General features: G+C 50.4%; 9 protein-coding genes across 9 annotated transcripts; 4 read left to right on the forward strand and 5 right to left on the reverse strand.

The window, feature by feature from the left end:
* Window positions 1–285: 285 nt before the first annotated feature.
* BGZ61DRAFT_367393 (Alpha/Beta hydrolase protein) lies at window positions 286–1898 on the reverse strand (the record flags this gene model as incomplete). The annotated part of the gene is made up of 3 exons (XM_046241783.1): window positions 286–774; window positions 834–1161; window positions 1213–1898. 3 exons carry the CDS (start codon window positions 1896–1898, stop codon window positions 286–288), a joined length of 1503 nt encoding a protein of 500 aa, XP_046096935.1.
* Window positions 1899–2010: 112 nt separating this feature from the next.
* On the reverse strand, window positions 2011–2997 carry BGZ61DRAFT_562138 (uncharacterized protein; the record flags this gene model as incomplete). The annotated part of the gene is made up of 3 exons (XM_046255840.1): window positions 2011–2324; window positions 2374–2521; window positions 2556–2997. 3 exons carry the CDS (start codon window positions 2995–2997, stop codon window positions 2201–2203), a joined length of 714 nt encoding a protein of 237 aa, XP_046096936.1. The 3' UTR covers window positions 2011–2200.
* Window positions 2998–3796: 799 nt separating this feature from the next.
* Window positions 3797–5316, reverse strand: BGZ61DRAFT_142187 (uncharacterized protein). Its single transcript, XM_046237287.1, has 6 exons — window positions 5230–5316; window positions 4928–5155; window positions 4657–4859; window positions 4516–4604; window positions 4296–4460; window positions 3797–4204 (listed from the first exon to the last, which is right to left on the reverse strand). Exons 1-6 carry the CDS (start codon window positions 5248–5250, stop codon window positions 3915–3917), a joined length of 996 nt encoding a protein of 331 aa, XP_046096937.1. The 5' UTR covers window positions 5251–5316; the 3' UTR covers window positions 3797–3914.
* Window positions 5317–6239: 923 nt separating this feature from the next.
* Window positions 6240–6736, forward strand: BGZ61DRAFT_484889 (uncharacterized protein; the record flags this gene model as incomplete). The annotated part of the gene is made up of 3 exons (XM_046249655.1): window positions 6240–6456; window positions 6514–6596; window positions 6650–6736. The coding sequence occupies 3 exons, from the start codon at window positions 6240–6242 to the stop codon at window positions 6734–6736; spliced, it is 387 nt and encodes a 128-aa protein (XP_046096938.1).
* A 1224-nt stretch (window positions 6737–7960) lies between these two features.
* Window positions 7961–8680, forward strand: BGZ61DRAFT_539136 (uncharacterized protein; the record flags this gene model as incomplete). Its single annotated transcript, XM_046254749.1, has 2 exons — window positions 7961–8167; window positions 8408–8680. The coding sequence occupies 2 exons, from the start codon at window positions 7961–7963 to the stop codon at window positions 8678–8680; spliced, it is 480 nt and encodes a 159-aa protein (XP_046096939.1).
* A 577-nt stretch (window positions 8681–9257) lies between these two features.
* On the reverse strand, window positions 9258–11000 carry BGZ61DRAFT_367551 (glycoside hydrolase superfamily; the record flags this gene model as incomplete). The annotated part of the gene is made up of 1 exon (XM_046241799.1): window positions 9258–11000. One exon carries the CDS (start codon window positions 10998–11000, stop codon window positions 9258–9260), a length of 1743 nt encoding a protein of 580 aa, XP_046096940.1.
* A 777-nt stretch (window positions 11001–11777) lies between these two features.
* BGZ61DRAFT_367434 (general substrate transporter) lies at window positions 11778–13442 on the forward strand (the record flags this gene model as incomplete). Its single annotated transcript, XM_046241786.1, has 2 exons — window positions 11778–12771; window positions 12823–13442. 2 exons carry the CDS (start codon window positions 11778–11780, stop codon window positions 13440–13442), a joined length of 1614 nt encoding a protein of 537 aa, XP_046096941.1.
* A 235-nt stretch (window positions 13443–13677) lies between these two features.
* Window positions 13678–15218, forward strand: BGZ61DRAFT_562149 (uncharacterized protein). The gene is made up of 2 exons (XM_046255841.1): window positions 13678–13803; window positions 13981–15218. The coding sequence occupies exons 1-2, from the start codon at window positions 13699–13701 to the stop codon at window positions 15205–15207; spliced, it is 1332 nt and encodes a 443-aa protein (XP_046096942.1). The 5' UTR covers window positions 13678–13698; the 3' UTR covers window positions 15208–15218.
* Window positions 15219–15413: 195 nt separating this feature from the next.
* On the reverse strand, window positions 15414–17696 carry BGZ61DRAFT_522892 (uncharacterized protein). The gene is made up of 5 exons (XM_046252564.1): window positions 17043–17696; window positions 16793–16959; window positions 16513–16734; window positions 16165–16448; window positions 15414–16110 (listed from the first exon to the last, which is right to left on the reverse strand). The coding sequence occupies exons 1-5, from the start codon at window positions 17622–17624 to the stop codon at window positions 15518–15520; spliced, it is 1848 nt and encodes a 615-aa protein (XP_046096943.1). The 5' UTR covers window positions 17625–17696; the 3' UTR covers window positions 15414–15517.
* Between the last annotated feature and the right edge of the window lie 31 nt (window positions 17697–17727).

Raw genomic sequence — 17727 nt, forward strand, 5'->3', positions numbered from 1 at the left:
TGATGGGCCATCTGTGAGCATCTAGGGTAGGGGATTCCAGCATTGCTGGTACAGGTGAAGCTGTCAGCGATATCATGAGATTGGGACACATTGTAACTTCCGTCAATCCAATCATCTGCCTTGACGCCTGAGCTCCAACCGATGTTGCCAGAATTGGAGACTGTGACAGAACATGCCCTCCAGGGCCGCAATACTCACGCCTACTGATGGAGCTCTAGACGTGCAAATAAGTGACAGAATGACTGCGCCAGGAAATGTATGGAGACGGGCATTTACTTGATTTAATTATGAATACAAGCGCTTACACTCCAGCTCCTGCTCGTTAATATTTCCGTCCTTATCGGCCACTCGCTCGCCAAAGATCCGCAAAGGATTCTTCCTGCTCTTCTCATACACATGCCACCCGTGCTTGAGCATAGCTTTCCTCGACCCCCTTGTTGCTGTGAATGTTAAATATGCATCCTGCATCGCCGCGCTGGTTGCTTTCTCCAGTTTTGTAGACGGACCGCGGAACAGGCCGTGGGTGCCGAAGATCATGGGCAACTCGGATGAGTGGTAGGCGCCAATGTATGGCACGGGAGACACGTTGCTAAAGTTGCCTCGATATTCATAGCGCCAGGTATCGAGACCTGCCGCTAAGCGATTGGATGATGTCTTGTAGGCTGGGCAGAGGAACAGCGACAGCGTGACTTGCTCTGCGACAGTCGTATCGACCCCATTACCGGTATATCCGAACGGATAGCCGTCCTGTGCAGCCGTGCCGACAATCGCAGGCTACATTGTAGAGGTGTCAGAATTTATAGTCAATCAAGTTTTGGAATGATGGAACGCACGATCTTTCCCTGGGCACCCAAGAGTGAGCGCTCAGTATAGTTGCTGAACACCAGTCGGCCATCTGGTACGGGCTTGAAAGCTAGCGATGGAGTAGTCCCTTGCTCAGTATACTCCTGGATAAAATCCTCAATATCCTGGAAGGGAACTTGGCGCATACAAGCCAACTCCTCGGCCGGTGAGTCCCTCTGGCATCCCAGATTCTCTGCCACAAAGGTAAAGTTGGAGTGGTCCGTGTCGCTTTCACCTGATCCGAGATTGGTGAATTCACTGGCCGAGTCCAGAATGAGGCTACTGACGATGGGGTTTTCGGGATAGGCGTAGGTGTAGCTGTCACAGCGTAAGGAGACATCCAAAACCGTCAATTCGGATAGGACTTACTAGGCCACAGACATTGCCCCGGCACTTTGCCCCCAGAGCGACATGCGTGTTTTGTCACCGCCGAAATGGTAGATGTTATCCCGCACCCACTCGATAGCCATGCGCTGATCTAATAAGCCGAGGTTCTGGCTCTCAACACCAGCAGAGCGGGGGAACCCGAACATGTTGACGCGATAATTGAAACTGACAACAATGTGGGATTTCGTTCGCTGAACCCACTGGGTTGGAATTTGGTAGGGTACATCTTGACCTCCAGTTGAGAACCCGCCTCCATATATGTAAATCAGAATGGGAAGATTGTCTCCTCTCCGGGCCCCCAAAGGAGTCCAGACACTAAGCGTGAGACAGTCTTCACTAATGGAGCCGGTTTTGTTCAAGCCTTGTAAGTTGAACTCCAAAACCTCCTGCGAGTAGAAGTTACCCCGGCTCACGCCGAGATATTGGGGACAACTAGGGGGGAGCTTCTTGGCTTGGATGTCTCCAAACTCCTCAACAGGATGGGGTCGGTCCCATCGCAAGTCACCGATGGGAGGTTTGGCATATGGAATGCCAAGGAATTGCCGAACCGATGGATTGCTCCTGTCGATCACACCATGTATAGTACCAAGGCTGGTTTTGACAGACTGGGCAGAGGAGGACGATGGGAATACTACTAGCGGCGCCAAGAGCCACAGGCAGTGGAGCATGAATTGAACAAGTGTAGTCATCTTGTGAAGAGACGCAGTTAAACTTGGATCACCGACCACGTAATTAGTGCCAATGGCCCGAACTCGCAACAGTATATATACCTTTCCACCACACAGATGAGGCCCATTTATTGTTGGGTCCGGCCGTTAGTGCTTCCGAGGAAACTCCATAACTTGGGCAACATGCTCGGCGGAATTGACATCATGGTGTGATTTCCCCCGCCTCTCCATCCCCCACACATGTCACGAGTACTACTCAAGCCATCAGCTCCACCAGTACCCTTGATCGAAGCGGAGACCACTCAGTTTCTTTGAGAAATATGGCCGGGAATAGGCGTAGCATTGGCTAGTCCGGGGGGTAAACCTTTCCGGCGCGGGGTCAACTGGTTCTCCCTTGCTGCCACTCTGGGGTCTGAGCTATTTAACCTGTGATCCAAGTATCAAGGATGGCATGGAAACGGACCGATTAACTGACCTCGGGATATCAGCAAACAACCCCTCATTATTTACGATGACAAGTCTGGGGCTGTCAAGCTTGGTGTCGCCCACCATGACGATGCTGGCATTGTTTACCACACCCAGTGAGTCAAGATGTCCTTGACCGGACCAAAAAGGTTGTTGAGCTATTGCTGTATTTATTTCTGTCTATATAGCTACGGTTCTTCCGTTTCTTGACCTTCTCTTCTGTAATCAGGGTGGCGTTACTCGCAGGGGACTTTTTGTCGATAGATGTAACATCAAGTGCCTTGAATTTCGGATTTGGTGATAGACTGAAAGACAGCACCGTCGCCCCAGGCCTCCACCAATGCCAGAGAAGCCTTGAAAATCTTTTCTTAGGTGGAACTCGGGTAAAAGGCTTTGTAACTTTAAATGAGAAGGAACAGTCAATATTACCGTTGAGGTAACGGCGGAGAACAACATAGCTGCCTCGCAGGCTCGCGTTATCGTCACGAGTGCCCTGATACCAGTACTTGACGAACGTTGCCAATCTTAACTGTTCTGCTGTTGCGCTCCACGACGGAACAACGATGCTGGAATAGGTTGGGTCGCGGACTTTGTTCCAAGGATAGGTGCCGTCCGCAAGGATAGCGCGGTGCATAAAGGACGGAACAGACCAGACCCAACATTTTAAATTGGTCGCATGTGAGCTTGATCTACTGGTCAGTGTCAGTACAGTAGTTCTTTATCAACTTCTCTTCACCAGCGCTCCTCTGCGACATAGCTGCATTGTTGTACGTTCCAGGCCGGAGCTTATAGATAAGTTTTTTGTGGTCATATGCCGTGCCCGTCAAAATGACCGAGTCCTAGACCGTCACAGGTTTCATAGTTAAAATGTTTGGACGACTACGAAAATTCGCTCAAACATATGCAAGAGACACTTCAAGTCACTTTGGACGCCATACGATCAAAGACCATTTAGAGAGGAAATCTCAAAGCATGATCTACCCTTCTACCTAGAGAAGAAGCTTAAAGGCGATACCTATTATTTCAAATAATGTGACAGATCACTATTATTCGCTGCGTTGGCGCGTACCGTTCCATGTCCGTTACTAGGGTGACCCGATTTTTGCATGCGCTTAGTTGAGATTCTGCTTCAGAAGGGAATAGATCCGAATGATCCGATGACGACAAGTCAAGTTTTCAAGCCTCCTTCTCCGAGGAAATTATTTCTTCAGGAGCTGGATGGTCGAGAGCGAAGACGTACGGAAAGCTTCAGCGGTTTGCTTGTTCTTCTCTTATCGTACGGCGCGAATCCCAATGATTGCTCTGCAAAGCCATGACATGATCTCAACCATAAGCTCAAAATTGAATCGGAGCTTAAGAAGCGTGGGGAGGCTAAGCTAAGGACAGATGAGAAGAGATCTCTGCGAAAACGGCGGAGGCGGGCATGAGAGCGTCTGTCAGAGAGAAAGGTTGGATGCAGCTTGAAACCGCAGTAAAAAAAACGTAGGTATCATAACCATTGCCCGCTTGTGCTCGAATCACAACAAAAACAACACATTAGTGCCCATCACCTCATACAGTGGTGTCTCGACCGTCCGGTATATCTGTACTTCGAAAATGCGACTTTTTTCCGATAGCTACCAGTTCGATTTCATCATCCCTTACGCCCCATTCCTCGTAAGCTTGTGGTGTTGACCGCGACTTGAATGCATGCTTGTTGGACATTTGTCCAGATCCAGACTGTGAACCGTCGCCGCGATCTGTTGTGTTTGTTGGGGTTTTTGACCGCGTAATGAACTTTTTCAGACCAGGGAGACAGACGACAATGACGGCAGTGGTCATCTCGGCAGTGCACAGGGTGTCTGGAGCGAGTCAGCACATGCAATTTATGACAAAGTCTGTGGTTTCCAAGAAAACTGCTGGGGCAGGTGAGAAGACAGGGCGAATACATACTGCCAGACGAATCATCAAGGTCAAAATCCGTCACATTGTACGCGATAAAGCGTCCAAGGCTTACTGACAAAGTGATGGCGCCCAAGGAAAAGACGCCGACAAGACCGATTTTTTGTTCTCGGCGAAGCTTCAAGTGCGGAAGAAGAAAGAACGGAAAGCAAAAGACTAGACGGCAGATGGAACGTTAGATGAAGTTGTTCAACGGCTTCAATAAACATACGCAGCAGATCAGTGGAAAAGTTAAGACACCATTGAACGACAAAAAGAGGATAGGAATTCCAAGCCGAGTCTAACTGATGTTCAATGGACCTGTTGGGGACTGTTAGCATGTATTCTCCATCGACGTATTTCAAGACGTTACCAATTATTCGAGATAGGGTGCGCTATTAGAGTGACTACTAGGAAGGCTGCAATCATGCAACAGACGAGATACGCCGTGCTTGCGTATAGTGCTTTCCTCAGAGTTCGGAAAATCCGGGGTATCAACAACCAGTAAAACGTGGTGATGGACAGCTTAGGCCAGTAAATTCCAATGTCGAAGAAGTATTCGGCTATGAAGACGGTCTACAGGTCGAACACCGTTAGTTTTAAGAAAAAGCTTTCTTCTATTCTCAGGGTAGTTGGCCACGTACCTTCAAGTATGCCACATTATTGACAACAAGTTCCTCGCCAACCGCGGGATGCTTTATCAGAATCCGCAAAGCGACGGTCGAGCAGATGAACCATCCCAGCGCGAACAACCAGCCGATGCAGGCAAAATACTCCGAGATGGTAAGCGACGCCCTCTCGAACCGAAGTCGAGCCCAGCATCGAAGAACGATGACCAACAGCGCCAAGCCCAGAAGGAATCCTTGAATGACCTGCGCACGTAATCAGTTAGTAAACAAGGCACAGGAAATAGGATATCGAGCCGGAGATGTCGCGCAAAGCATACAATCGAGACTGTAATTAGCATGGTGCCGCGTTGCGGCTGCTGTCGCAGCTCCTGCTAGCTCAGCCCAACGGACACGCGTGTTTTTTTTTTGGCTTTCCGCCCTGATGAAGGAACAAAAGCGCGTTATATTTTCCAGCCACACTTCCCCTGACTCAGGCTGCCAGCTCCGGATCCGTTCCAGGCGCCACTAGTGTCTAGCTGGAACTTCTGCGGTATCGGGTGGCGTCCGTTTAGGCCAGGCTTCATTCCGCTGGACACGATGGTCCAGTCATTAGAGTTTGCTATTTAACCTAATGCAGCTGTAGCTGATAGATAAGAGAACCTTGAAAGCAAATCAGTCGATGCCAGGATGAAGCGCCCGTTGATCTTACTTCAACCGGTCGGTTCCGTGCCGATTGAGTGACAATCTGATGAGATGCGCCGCAAATCAGCCCTGGAAGCTCCTTATTTATGTAGCGACTAGGGTAAGACTGTGTCGCCGGGAATAAATGCAAAACTCATCACCGTCCATATCTGAGTCCATCTAGGATCCCCTGTCAAGCCTGGTTGAGGCTTGGATCTACACCACTCCACTCCCACACACACGGCTGATCGGCACAGTAGCGAATCTGAAACCTCGAGTTCCAGGCACCAAATCTTATTGATCTGGTTAGTAGCAGATTTAGTGAGAGAATCCTCACTGTCAAAGCGAAGGCGATGTTGTAAATTAAGGACAGTCTTCCTTTCTTCCACCATCACTATGCCACAAAACCTTCAAGCACTGATCTTGTGTAGCTACCAACAACATTTGCGCTCTTACTTCTCTCATCTTGCAGAAAAGTACTGAGGCGCATGTCGATTTAATTATTTAAATCCTGTTTCTCCTTGTCTAGGGTAGGCGTGAAAAACTAAGCATGATAAGATAAGATAAGTCAGTCCTAACTTATCACCCCACTTTGTTTGGTGAATCCTTTGATGTCATTTCTGAGTCCTTGATTATCAGCCTCGATATCGTCACCACCTCCTCCATCATGTTTGCAGCACGAAGACTGATTGCAAGGCCTTTTATGCGCGTTGCTACGCGCCATATTCACGCGACATGCCCGCGTTTCGCCGCCGCGAGCCCTCCCAATATGCCGGAAATGATGATGAATGACCCCAAGGTTCGGGAGACGTTTGAGAAGCTGAGCCGACATCCTCCGGCCATTGCAGCCATGCAGAAAGTTGGTGATATCATCAAGGGAAAGGGTATGTTGGAAACGTATTCCTCGCGCTGCATGGGCTTGCGCTGACTCATTCCTATAGGATTCGACGCTACCAAGCCTCCAAGCAAGATGGATATGATGCGGCTCATGATGGACAAGCAGTTTCAAGAGGCGGCTCAAACAGTAGGTTTATACTCTCGGTTTTTGTACTTTTGAGACTGATGACGGACTTTCAGTTGTACGATGAGATGCAAAACGCAGGCATTGAGATGGACTCCGACGTTGGTTCTACCCTCCCTCACTACCTGTCTTCATTGTACTGACTACCTCGATAGGTGTTCATGAAGATGATGGGGAATGATAGGGGAAATTGACGAATTGCATTGATAACACCAGCAAATAATTACCCGATGTATTGGTTGGATGAGTACTCATCAGGCTTGAATGTTAGCTCTCACATAGGAGTGCCGACCGGTGTCTATAGACAACCGTCGCGGCTTTCTCGCACATATACTGAGGAATGCATCATGGAAAGAGAGCAATAACAAACACGTATATCTAAATTTCTAGGGTTCAGAACTATGTTGTGCCATATAGGTCCATTTGAAACTCCATCACCCTATCAACATTATAGGCCAGTAAAATTGCATATTCATTATTGGAACTCGCAGTCAGGATAGTCACAAAATAGCTTGCACTACTCACATTCAATCGAAAACTAAATCATCGTCTTGGTGAATCATAGCTGTTCAGTTTCGATGCCGTTTATGCTAATGCATCTGCCGCTGCTGGAGAAATCATCACAACCTCTAAGATACATCAGCACGTGGCGCCCTTTGGTCTGGTTGTAGAGCCACCTTCAGCTATTTCAGCGATGCCAGTAATCTGGTCTGGGATCAGCGTGGTTACAACTATATGCTCGCCGAGGCCACGGAGTTTCTCAAGAAGGGCGGTTCTCAACTTCCACTAAACACGACTGTTGGGAAGATGGAGTACCGTAAGAATTGTGTCAAAATATCGACCAAGGGCGGTGGCTGCACTGAAGCCGAATGCGCCATCTGCACCTTTTCGCTCAGCGTGATGCAAAACGACGTCGTGGAGATCAAGCCCGAAATTCCTCGCGGAAGCAGGAGGCCATTGCCCAATTCGCTATGGGCACATGCACCAAGATCTTTCGCAGTCAAATACTTTGGCGACGCAGGCTACGACGTGTTACGTTTATCTAGCCTTCACCAAACACTACCTAGTGAATAATGAATGTAGCAGAAGCTTCTAGTTAGCAGCAAGCGTGGCAGAAGCCATCACCTGGCAGAAGCCATCACCTGGCAGCAACTGCAACAGGAGCCACCAGCTGGCAGCAACTGCGGCAGAAGCTATCGTGAGCACCTATGAATTCTCAGCTGGCATGAAAATTCAGTCATGCTTCGATTCTTCAACCTCACTCTTCTAACTTGAGTCTTTCTTCAAACTCACGCGCAACTCCAACAACCCAACTCTTTTTCAGACTATTCTTCCGCTCCCACTAAGACCTTCCCTCCACTGTCGCGATGTCTCCTATCCCCATGGATCTTGTCGCAGGGCCTGCGCCCGTTCACCCATTCACCATGGGATTCACCGGGGGCTCGCCTTCATCACCTTGTGCCTCAGCATTTGGGGCTGCACTTGGGCATGGTATTCGAAGCGTGAGGACTAGCGGCGCGCCCGCCGATACGGATAAGAAGGCGAAACACAACCAGGACGAAGAGATGGATACGGTGAAGGCAAGGCTCGATGCGATTGGCGAAGATTTGCGCGTCGCCTATCGTCTTGCCTAGGTACCAAGTTCCAGGTCTTGCAAAAGCGTAAGTTTGCTGTCCGCTCTGCTTTCTGAGTGCACTTGAACTCACAAGTTCTTAAGTGTTGAAGAGTTGCAAGGCAATTTGGTACGCATAGGCGCGGAGCAGGGAAACCTCAAGAAATCAATCATTGCCCTCGAGACTCGACTTAACAAATAGCCCAAGTGCTCCTGTAACGAAGCCATCACCGATATGGAAAAGGAACTTAAGTCACTGGACAAGGCCCGGGAGACTCTCGATAAGCGGCTCACATCTGCCCGAGGATACACCACCGCTTTCCAGAACACCGCCGAGAATCTAAAGGAATGCAATTGCGGAAAAGACAAGCTCAAGATCACTCAGTCGACGGGTTCGCCGCTTGTGCGAACCGTATCTGCAGTCAAGATAGACAAAACGTCGGCTCGGAACCCTTATGCTGGCAAGTCGAAGTAGATGATGGGTAGCTTTTAACTTTAAGAATCAGCGAAATAAGTGTATCTTGTATATGGATATAATAAAACCAACGAGATGCTTTCTTGGAATGGCTTGCTGTTTCTCTACCCGGGCGTGAGTATCAGTCGCAACCCCCTCGATGTCAACCCTTTGCCTGCAATTGCTATTCGCACACACTCAAAATACTACTCGCAGAGTCAAGGGCATCAACTAATTTTACCAGGAAGTTTCAATAATATACCTATTTACAAGTAAACCTAAGAAATTAAATAAGTTTTATTCTTAGGATTTATTCTTTAAGGTCTGCAGTTTAAATTTTATCTTTTGATTTATTTAGGGTAAAAACTGGAAATTCTTTAGAATAAAATGCCTTAAAATAGTATATCGTCTGGGTATATTTCCTTGTACTAAGATTATGTGTAAAATTGTGTACTTATGTGTGATTAGCATTTTGAACGGGTGGGAATAGCAATACTCAAAAAAAAAGGCTGAGGCGTGACCAGGCTGTGTATAGTCGGTCATGTGCTAATTATCTGAGAGATATATAGTGAACCAACGAAGGGTTGAGGGTACTATATCACCAGCCCGCATAAACCACTCCCCCGTAAGCCCCGAGCTGAACACGGCCGGCTTCAATAGTCTCAATATTCTTCCCGAGCAACCTCGTCCACTTGGAGTTGGAATGTTCCTCCAGCTCAACCTTTTGTTCCTTGTCCGAAAAGTTCAGCAAGACCAGTGCCACTCTCCCATCGTAGCTTGTCATGGTGTATGCAAAAACATGCTCACTCTTCTCATACTCGGGCAATTCGTCGAACCGCCCATACACAAAAACATCTTTCTCCTTCTGTCGCAACGCCAGGACCTCTCTCCAGAAAGCCAACACGCTGTTGTCATCCTTTTCCATCTGCGCGACATTCCACTCGTCGAAGTCATCGTTGACGCGCATCCAAGGCTTGGATCCTTCCGTGAACCCGCCATTCTTCTCTGCCGTCCATTGCATGGGCAGCCTTCCATTGTCGCGTGCCTTGAGCCTCATCTCCCTCATGACATCGGACATGTCAGCACCACGACCTCTCCTTTTGAGCTCGCTGTTGTAGTAATTTAGGCCTTCGACATCAATGTAGTCGTCAATGGTCCACGACCTCGGCGCATTCGCCATGCCAATCTCTTGGCCCTGCAGCAGAAACAGCGTGCCGCTCAGCGTCCCTAGGTAGATGGCCAGCATCTTGGCTGCGTCCTCCCGATACTGGGGTAGATCCGATCCGTACCGGGAAAGGGAGCGACCGGAGTCGTGATTGTCCATGTATACTGAGTTCCAACCGTCGAATTTGGGCATGGCGTTCTGCCACCGGTTGGTGATGGCCTTGAGCTTGGAGAGCCGGAAGTCGTCTCGCTCATACTTGTGGTTGACTCCGAAATCCATGTCGACAATGTCACCGGTAAAGAGCATATTGAGCTCATGCCTGTCCTTGGCAACATAACTCGCCACGCTCGCCTCGTCCTTGGTGAAGCCCAGTTCGCCAACAGTCATGCAGTCGTACTTGTCCAAAACTTCGCTGCGCATCTCGCGGATGTACTCGTGCATTCGCGGGCCGCTGGCAAAATACTTGTCTCCCGGCTGGAACTCGTCACCGGGCCGCGTGATGGGCGCGTCGGGGAGGTCCGGGTGCTTAGACATGAGATTCATAGAGTCGATGCGGAAGCCGTCGACGCCCTTGTCGAGCCAGAACTGCATGTCGGCGTAAATTTCGCGGCGCATGTCCTTACTGGCCCAGTTTAGATCGGGCTGCGAGGGTAGGAAGAGGGCGAGGTAGTATTGGCCCGTGGCCTCGTCCCATGCCCAGGCGCTGCCGCCGAAGATGGAAGCCCAGTTGTTGGGTGGCTTTCGCGTGCCGTCTGGTTCGAATTTGGGGTCGCGCCAGAAGTACCAGTCTCTCTTGGGGGAGGTTCTTGATGAGCGTGACTCTCGGAACCATTCGTGTTCGTGGCTGGTGTGGTTGACGACGAGGTCTAGAAGAATCTTGATGCTCCTTTTGTGGCAGCCTTGGATCAGGGTTTCGACGTCTTGGACGGTTCCATAAGGGCGGTGAATGTCTCGATAGTCTGAGACATCATAGCCCATGTCATACTGAGGACTCTTGAAGATGGGCGACAGCCAGATGGCACTGGCTCCTACCGACTGGATGTAGTCGAGCTTCGAGATGATGCCTGGCAGATCACCAAGCCCATCGGCGTCCGAGTCCAAGAAGCTGGCCGGGTAGATCTGGTAGACGACTGCTTCTTTCCACCATTGCGCCTCTGGAGGAGTAGACGGTGACATGTTTGTTGATGTCGATGATGCTATGGTGGTTCGGTCAGGAAGAGACTGACGAGTTTACGTTTCAGAAGCGAGTCTCTTATTCCTGTATCTCCTATGCCCTAGTGCCACTTGCCGGTCCGACAACTGCATCTAGTCTCGACGATTGCGATGCTCGGTTGAATTCGTATTGGGCCTCGCATCTTGCCGATCCCATGATCGTCTACGTCAGCAATATGAGGCACACGGGCTGGTCTCGGATGGTTGAATTGTGATTCGCTAGAAACTCAAGCCCAAGAAGAAAAAGAACCCATTCTCGTCGGACCGCCAAAGAGCCAACCATAATTCAGCCTGTTTGCACTCACTGAGTGATTTGTCTAGCCAATAGAAATCCACCCATTTCACCCGGAGGCTCCCTCGCGATTAGACGGCGCCATTTTCTGGGGTTCTGGAACCCCATCTCGAACTGTGGATAATGCCCCATTTAGTGCGCGGCCTTGACTCCGGTTCGGCGGATGGTCTGTTTTGCCTCACCTGATTCCCCATGGGGCTCCGTCTAGACGACAGAAAGGTACGAGCTTTCTGGGGATCACGAGTCAGGCTGTATTCGGGTCGTCGATATATCTCATTGGCGGTCAGGAGTAGATACTAATCCCTGTCGGCACAAAGCCCATTTGTGTCCTGACTGCCAAAGATATAAAGACTAGGCACGATGCCCTCACAAATAAAACGTAGGACATCACACTCAGTCTCGAGTCCCCTTCACATCCTCATTCAAACTCACCGAATCAAGCATTCAATATGGATACCAAGTCTGAGCCAATCGCGACTGTGTCCGACCACGTCGAAAAGGCCCCTATCGCAGACTCAGCCGCTGTCCAAAAAGCTGTCGACGCGCAGGACCTCACGCCCAAGCAGCAGTATCAACGCCTCTGGACAAACCTGAAAAAAGACAAGCGTTATGTCCTCTGGTCGCTCTACGTCATGTCTCTTGTCTTCGGATGGGGCTACGACTCTGGTCTTTCCGGTGTTGCCATCGCCTTCCCAGAGTTCCGCAAGGCCTATGGCGAGTATTACGCCGTGGGCGACCAATTCGTTGTCCCTGCGCTTTGGCAGTCTCTTTGGAACGCTGCTAGTACCATTGGCCAGGTGTTTGGAGCTTTCTTGACAGGCCAATTTGCAGACCAGGTTGGTCGAAGGGCTGTGCTATGGACTGCCGTCGTGCTGTCCCTGTCTTCGTCCTTTGCACTTGTCTTTGCCCCGAGTCTGCCGATCCTCTTCGTCTCCAAGCTCCTGCTGGGCTTCTCCGTTGGCCTCTCGACCGTCACGCCTCCACTGTACGTTACCGAAAACGCACCCGCTGCGCTCCGAAGCTCCCTCAGCTCCTTGACAAACGTCATCATCGTCCTGGGTTTCTTCCTCTCCTCTATCACAGGCTGGGGATCTTCCAAGATACACGGCGAATGGAGCTATCGACTCGCCTTTGTTATGACGTTTCTCGTCCCGACGCTCTTCGCCATTGTCCTCCCTTTCTTGCCCGAGTCGCCTGTCTGGTACGTCAAGAAGGGCAGAGATGATGACGCTCGCAAGGCGATAATCAAGCTTTATGGCAAGGGCGTCGACGCCGAGGAGAGGCTCAACTTCATCAGGTCTGAGCTTGAGGTTGCGGCTGGCGAAGCCAACATGGCCAAGCAAACGAGCTGGAAGGCCATCTTCTCCAAGGAGCACCGATCGCGAACTCTTATTGCTGTCATGGGGCTGCAATCTCAGAACTTCTCTGGTGGATATTTTGCAAGTGAGTCGTCTAAAACTTGAAATTTTGCTTAGCAATTGCTAAAGGCTGCAGACACGTACCAGACGTATTATTTCGAGCTCATCGGCCAATCCGACCCCTTTGGCCTCACAGCCATCTCCTCGACGCTCCAATTCCTTTCCAATTGCGCTGCCGTCGCCGTCTCAGATGTTCTCCCTCGCCGAAAGTCGCTGATTGGCGGTGGTACGCTGCTCTGCTGCTGGTCCATCATCATCGCCGGGACCTCGCTGGCCGGCACAGCCAACAAAGCGGCCAACACGGCTCTTCTCTGCTTCATGATCACATGGTCGATGCTATACACTGCCACGGTGGGCTGCTTCGGCTGGGCTGTGGCGCAAGAGACTGCCTCGCAGGCGACGCGTCCCAAGACAATTGCCTTTAGCCTGGTGTGCCAGCAACTCACTGCGCTCATGCTTTCGTCGGTATTCCCGTACTTCATCAACCCCGATCAGTTGAACTGGGGAGGCAAAGTCATGTTCTTGTTTGTTGGTGCTGAGATTGTTATTCTGGGTATTCTGTTCTTCTTCCAGCCTGAGACGAAGAACAGGACCTATCACGACATTGACTGCCTGTATGCTGAGGGTGTACCTCCGAGAAAGTTTCGCGAGTTTATTGTGGATGACGGAACTGTTATTCCGAAGCTTCGCTCATAGGATGGCTGTTGGCCAATTTATTCTTATTCAGTAGGGCTGAGCTTGTGGGTGGCTATCACGGTCGGCACCATGGCCATTCTTTTCCGGTGAGGAGAGGGACATCCAAAACTAGCAAAGTCTGCTTATTAGTCAACCCCCTAGGTAATTAATTAGCCGGGGTTTTTCTCCGCATATATGAAAGCTCTGTCCCCCCAGACATTGTTCCCCGGCCAGCTTCAAAATAACTCCAGTCACGTCCCGCCCAACAAGCTCAACAATGCCAAAACAACCGCCCAAAGTCCGGCAAGCTTGCGATGCCTGCCATACGCGCAAGGTGCGCTGTGACGGGTCCAGGCCATGTATCAACTGCCAAGGGTTAACGGTAAACTGTACCTACTTGGCCGTACATAAGAAGACGGGCCCAAAGCGAGGTCCACGGCATGCAAGGAGGCTACTACTCCAACATCAGCCTGTCCCAGTACCGATGCGGTGCCCTTTTCCCAACCCCGGCGAACAATCTACTTTCTCTACCGCGTCTCAGCCGAATACTATCCCCGAGCAGCCTTCATTAGAAGCTGCTTTTCAGCCATCTCCTCAAATATCGACTGAAGTTGTCCGATGGTGCCTCGACGCTTACTTCAAGCACAAGTACCCCCTCACACCTATACTCGATCGCCAGCAAGTCGAGCAAGTCCCATACTCGCCCGAGCACTATGGACTCATCACGGCCTGCTGCGCTGTGGTTTCACTTTCTACCGAAATTCTCCCACCGGCACCCACTCAAGGCCTCATCATTCCGCCTACCGACTTTCTCATCTCCGAAACCCTCCGTTCAAGACAGCATTGCGACCTCATTGAGCACCCATCATTAACCCACATCCAGACATCCTTTTTCCTCTACGCCGCCTTCTTCTGTCTGGATAAAGATAATTCGGCATGGTATTATCTGCGAGAGGCCATCACCATCCTGCAGACACTTCGGTTGCATGAGGAAGCCATATACAGCGACATGGACGATTCCCACTTTGCCTCATACGCTCGGCGCATGTTTTGGGTGCTGTTCATCACTGAAAGAGGATATGCACTGCAGCGGAATCGACCCGTCACGCTGCAAAGTACCCTGGATCTACCTGTTGTCGACCAATCGTCCCCAGACGCGAATATACTGCTTGGATTCCTCGAGCTCATCTCCCTCTTCCACCACTTTGACGAGGTTTTCAACGCGAGCTGGAATTTCACCACTGCGTCAAACACAACAGATCCGGCGCACCTGTCAAGGCTCCAAAGCATCCTCAAGTACACACTCCCCAATATATCCAACTACTCTCCAGCCCAGCAAGCAGACCTTCTCGTCTCGCGACAATGGCTCAAGATCATAGTCTGGAAGCTGTGCGCGTCTAAAACAATGCTTTCCACCACCAGGAGCGAGGACGTCATGTCGCTGCACTATCCGGCTACCATCGCGCGTGACGTTGTGCTTGCCTCTCAGCTGGTGCCGACCCAAGCTTTCGAGGCGAATGGCATCGGCATATTGGAAAAGGTCTTTGACGTAGGGTGTTCGCTGGCTGACCTTTTGTCGTTGGTGCCTGTTGGCAGCCAAGGATCGGCCATGGATGTTGGCCCTGTTGATACGTTGATGGAGGTTGTGAGAATCGTGGGCACGAGGTTTGGGGGCAGCTATAGGCACCTAGATATGCTGGCTGACAAGGCTAGTAGGTGTCTTGTTATGAATATAGACAGAAGCCTCCCTCTGCCGGCTGATGAGCCTGAAAATAGTGTCGATTGAGCCTGGCAAAGGTATTAATTAAAGTCACAACTGGCACTCGGATTCCGATTGAAATAGGTGTTCCCATCTTGATGGTCCAAAGGTTTCATATAGCTCGTCGTAAAATGCCTAAACGATACGAATTATATATACGTCGACGATGCTAGATGAATTCTCTCTTTAGGCATCCTTATTAAATGATATCCTGTCCCTTTTCCTTTTTTGTGCTAACAAGCAAGGGAATTTGGATAGCATAAATGCATAGCATCAATGGCGAATCCTACCATTGTCAATCTATATATTCAGATGACCCCAATAGCAAGAATCATATCTAGGACTCCCACGAGCTAAAAACTTCCGACAGCCAGGCATCGTCGGAAAAGTCCATGGCCACAAAGTCGCCCGGCGCAACATCCGGAGCCTCCAGCTCTACGGCATTCTGAGCCGCAAGGTCCGTACCCAAGGTCGCATCCACACCGCCAAGAGCCCTCTGCCAAATGGGAATTGCGCCTCGCAGTGTCATGGCGCACTTTGTGAAAAAGTCGCTCGCATCACTTCGGAACTGAACCGCTTCAGGTACTGCGCCCATATGCTCGGCGCCGCGTTCTAGGGTTTGAATCAAATCAACTGCGTTTCGTACGGCGGCGCGGTCCCACGCTGGATCTTCTCGCATGGTGAGGCGGTAAAGAACGTGAGTGTAGCGCCCGAAGTGAAGTAGCAACCCTAGAGATGCTCCAAACAACTCTCCCGGGGTGAGGCAGAACCAGTTGTCCAGACCCTGTTTGATGGCATGGATGCAGGCGTAAAAGCACCTTGTTCTTTCAAGCTCGTTTAACATGAAGGTGTTTGTGGGGGGACCTGTGCTACACAGGGCCAGGTTATTGATCATCATGTAGGTATCGTAAAGGTATGACCGTACAACTTCTGCTCGACGCGTCAGTCATCGACGGTTTCCAATCGCAAATGGAGAATACGCACTGCTTTCCGCCATTTCTGGCCGAAACCCCTTCTCGATAGCCTCGAGATTTAAGCGCAGGGCTTTCACATGTAATATGGACGGGGCCTTTGGAGGACCATGTGCCTCAGACTCGAAGAGACGCTCATGCATCAAGGTAGTGACAACATCCATGACCTTTTGTATTTGGACGATAGAGACAAGTAATTCGTCACCGGGTGTTTCGGCTTCGTCAACGAGATGGCGTAGAGAGTCTTCCATATGCGATGTCCACCTCATTGGCTGCGACTTGAGAAATGATGATATGCTAGGATGAGTGAGGATTAGTACATGACTGGGTCATTTGAAAACCATGGTAATCTTCGGCTTACGTTGAACACATCGAAAAGCATGCCAATGTCGCTCTCCGCTGCTCATTCGTACGATAAGTTGGCACTTGTTGCTTGATTGGATAGTCAAAGGACTTGTAGGCATGTTCCTCTTTACAAGGAGTCTCCTGGTCAGACCGATCGAGCCGGAGATCAAAGACAAGTGATGCCGCAAGATTCGAATAAGTGCACAGAATCTTTTTACCTTTGCCATGATCCATTCTCCTAGATGAAGGATCAGCAACAGTTGTCATGGAAGATTCCATGGCATCATGGGAAATACCAGGCAAGATATGCAATGAGTCCCAACAAGAGGTCAATGCTGCGCTCCCCGTCGACTATGAGGCTTTGTGCTAGGGTCTCGCGAACAGTCTTGTGGAACTTGTCGCTCTCCAACGTAGACTTGCAGCAGAGTGCTCGGATGTTGAGCCAGAGAAATGGGCGTTCGCGCTGCAATCGGGCAGCGCTTTTATAAGACTACAGTTAGTGCTTGCACTAGAACCGCTTCCCGATGACATGGCGCATGGACTCACGTACGTAAGTTCAGGTGGAATGTGGATAAAAGGCAGCGCTTTTAGATGGTGGGCTTGGAAAGTCCTTAGATACTCGTCCGCTTGTGATGGCGGTAGGGGTAGGGAATGGAGGGAATCAGCCGAATGAGGTGTTGTGCGGACTGAGGACATCTCAGACAGTCTGCCAGGTTCCGCCCTAATATCGGGAATAGCTGGAATTGCCTCATTCGGTTGCCTGTGTAGTGAGTCTCCAATAGAACGAGTTGGGAGACCTGAACTGAAACCATTGTGCTGTTGATCGCTCCGAGCGCCGCCTAAGTCGTGGCGTTGTTCCAACAGCTTCGTCGCAGCTTGCGTCTTAAGCAACGTGACTAGATCATCAAGTTTCTCCTCTAGCCGGACTGTCTTGCTCGCTGGGCGTCGAGCGAGACGTTTGGATGCAACGGTCGACGGGTGGCATTCTTTACTCATTCGGTGACATCTTTGGCAGCTGTTGCCGGGTCCTCGACTAATGCATCGCGACTTGGCTTTAGAACACCCGACACAAGCGTGACCATAGGGTGCGGATTTGGGGACGGTGGGGTTGAGGTTGGGCGAAGACATGACTGAGTGGTACGGATTTGAAGCGGAATAAAGTCTCCTTAATCCAGTGCGTTAACCTGGCTCGCGGTCCAGAGCATTAGGCTGTAAGATGATGCTCCAAGCC

This window comes from Ilyonectria robusta, assembly GCF_021365365.1.
Source record: "Ilyonectria robusta strain PMI_751 chromosome Unknown BGZ61scaffold_32, whole genome shotgun sequence".
NCBI lineage: Eukaryota > Fungi > Ascomycota > Sordariomycetes > Hypocreales > Nectriaceae > Ilyonectria > Ilyonectria robusta.

Coding starts and splice junctions, on each gene's coding strand:
- BGZ61DRAFT_522892 (XM_046252564.1), bottom strand. CDS start 17,624: ATGTCTTCGCCCAACCTCAACCCCACCGTCCCCAAATCCGCACCCTAT. Junction 16,735..16,792: donor CTCATTGCATATCTTGCCTG/GTATTTCCCATG, acceptor TCCTTCATCTAG/GAGAATGGATCATGGCAAAG. Junction 16,111..16,164: donor GCCAGAAATGGCGGAAAGCA/GTGCGTATTCTC, acceptor CGCGTCGAGCAG/AAGTTGTACGGTCATACCTT.
- BGZ61DRAFT_562149 (XM_046255841.1), top strand. CDS start 13,699: ATGCCAAAACAACCGCCCAAAGTCCGGCAAGCTTGCGATGCCTGCCAT. Junction 13,804..13,980: donor TCAACTGCCAAGGGTTAACG/GTAAACTGTACC, acceptor ACTATCCCCGAG/CAGCCTTCATTAGAAGCTGC.
- BGZ61DRAFT_142187 (XM_046237287.1), bottom strand. CDS start 5,250: ATGCTAATTACAGTCTCGATT. Junction 5,156..5,229: donor TGCTAATTACAGTCTCGATT/GTATGCTTTGCG, acceptor TTACGTGCGCAG/GTCATTCAAGGATTCCTTCT. Junction 4,205..4,295: donor CCTTGATGATTCGTCTGGCA/GTATGTATTCGC, acceptor GACTCGCTCCAG/ACACCCTGTGCACTGCCGAG.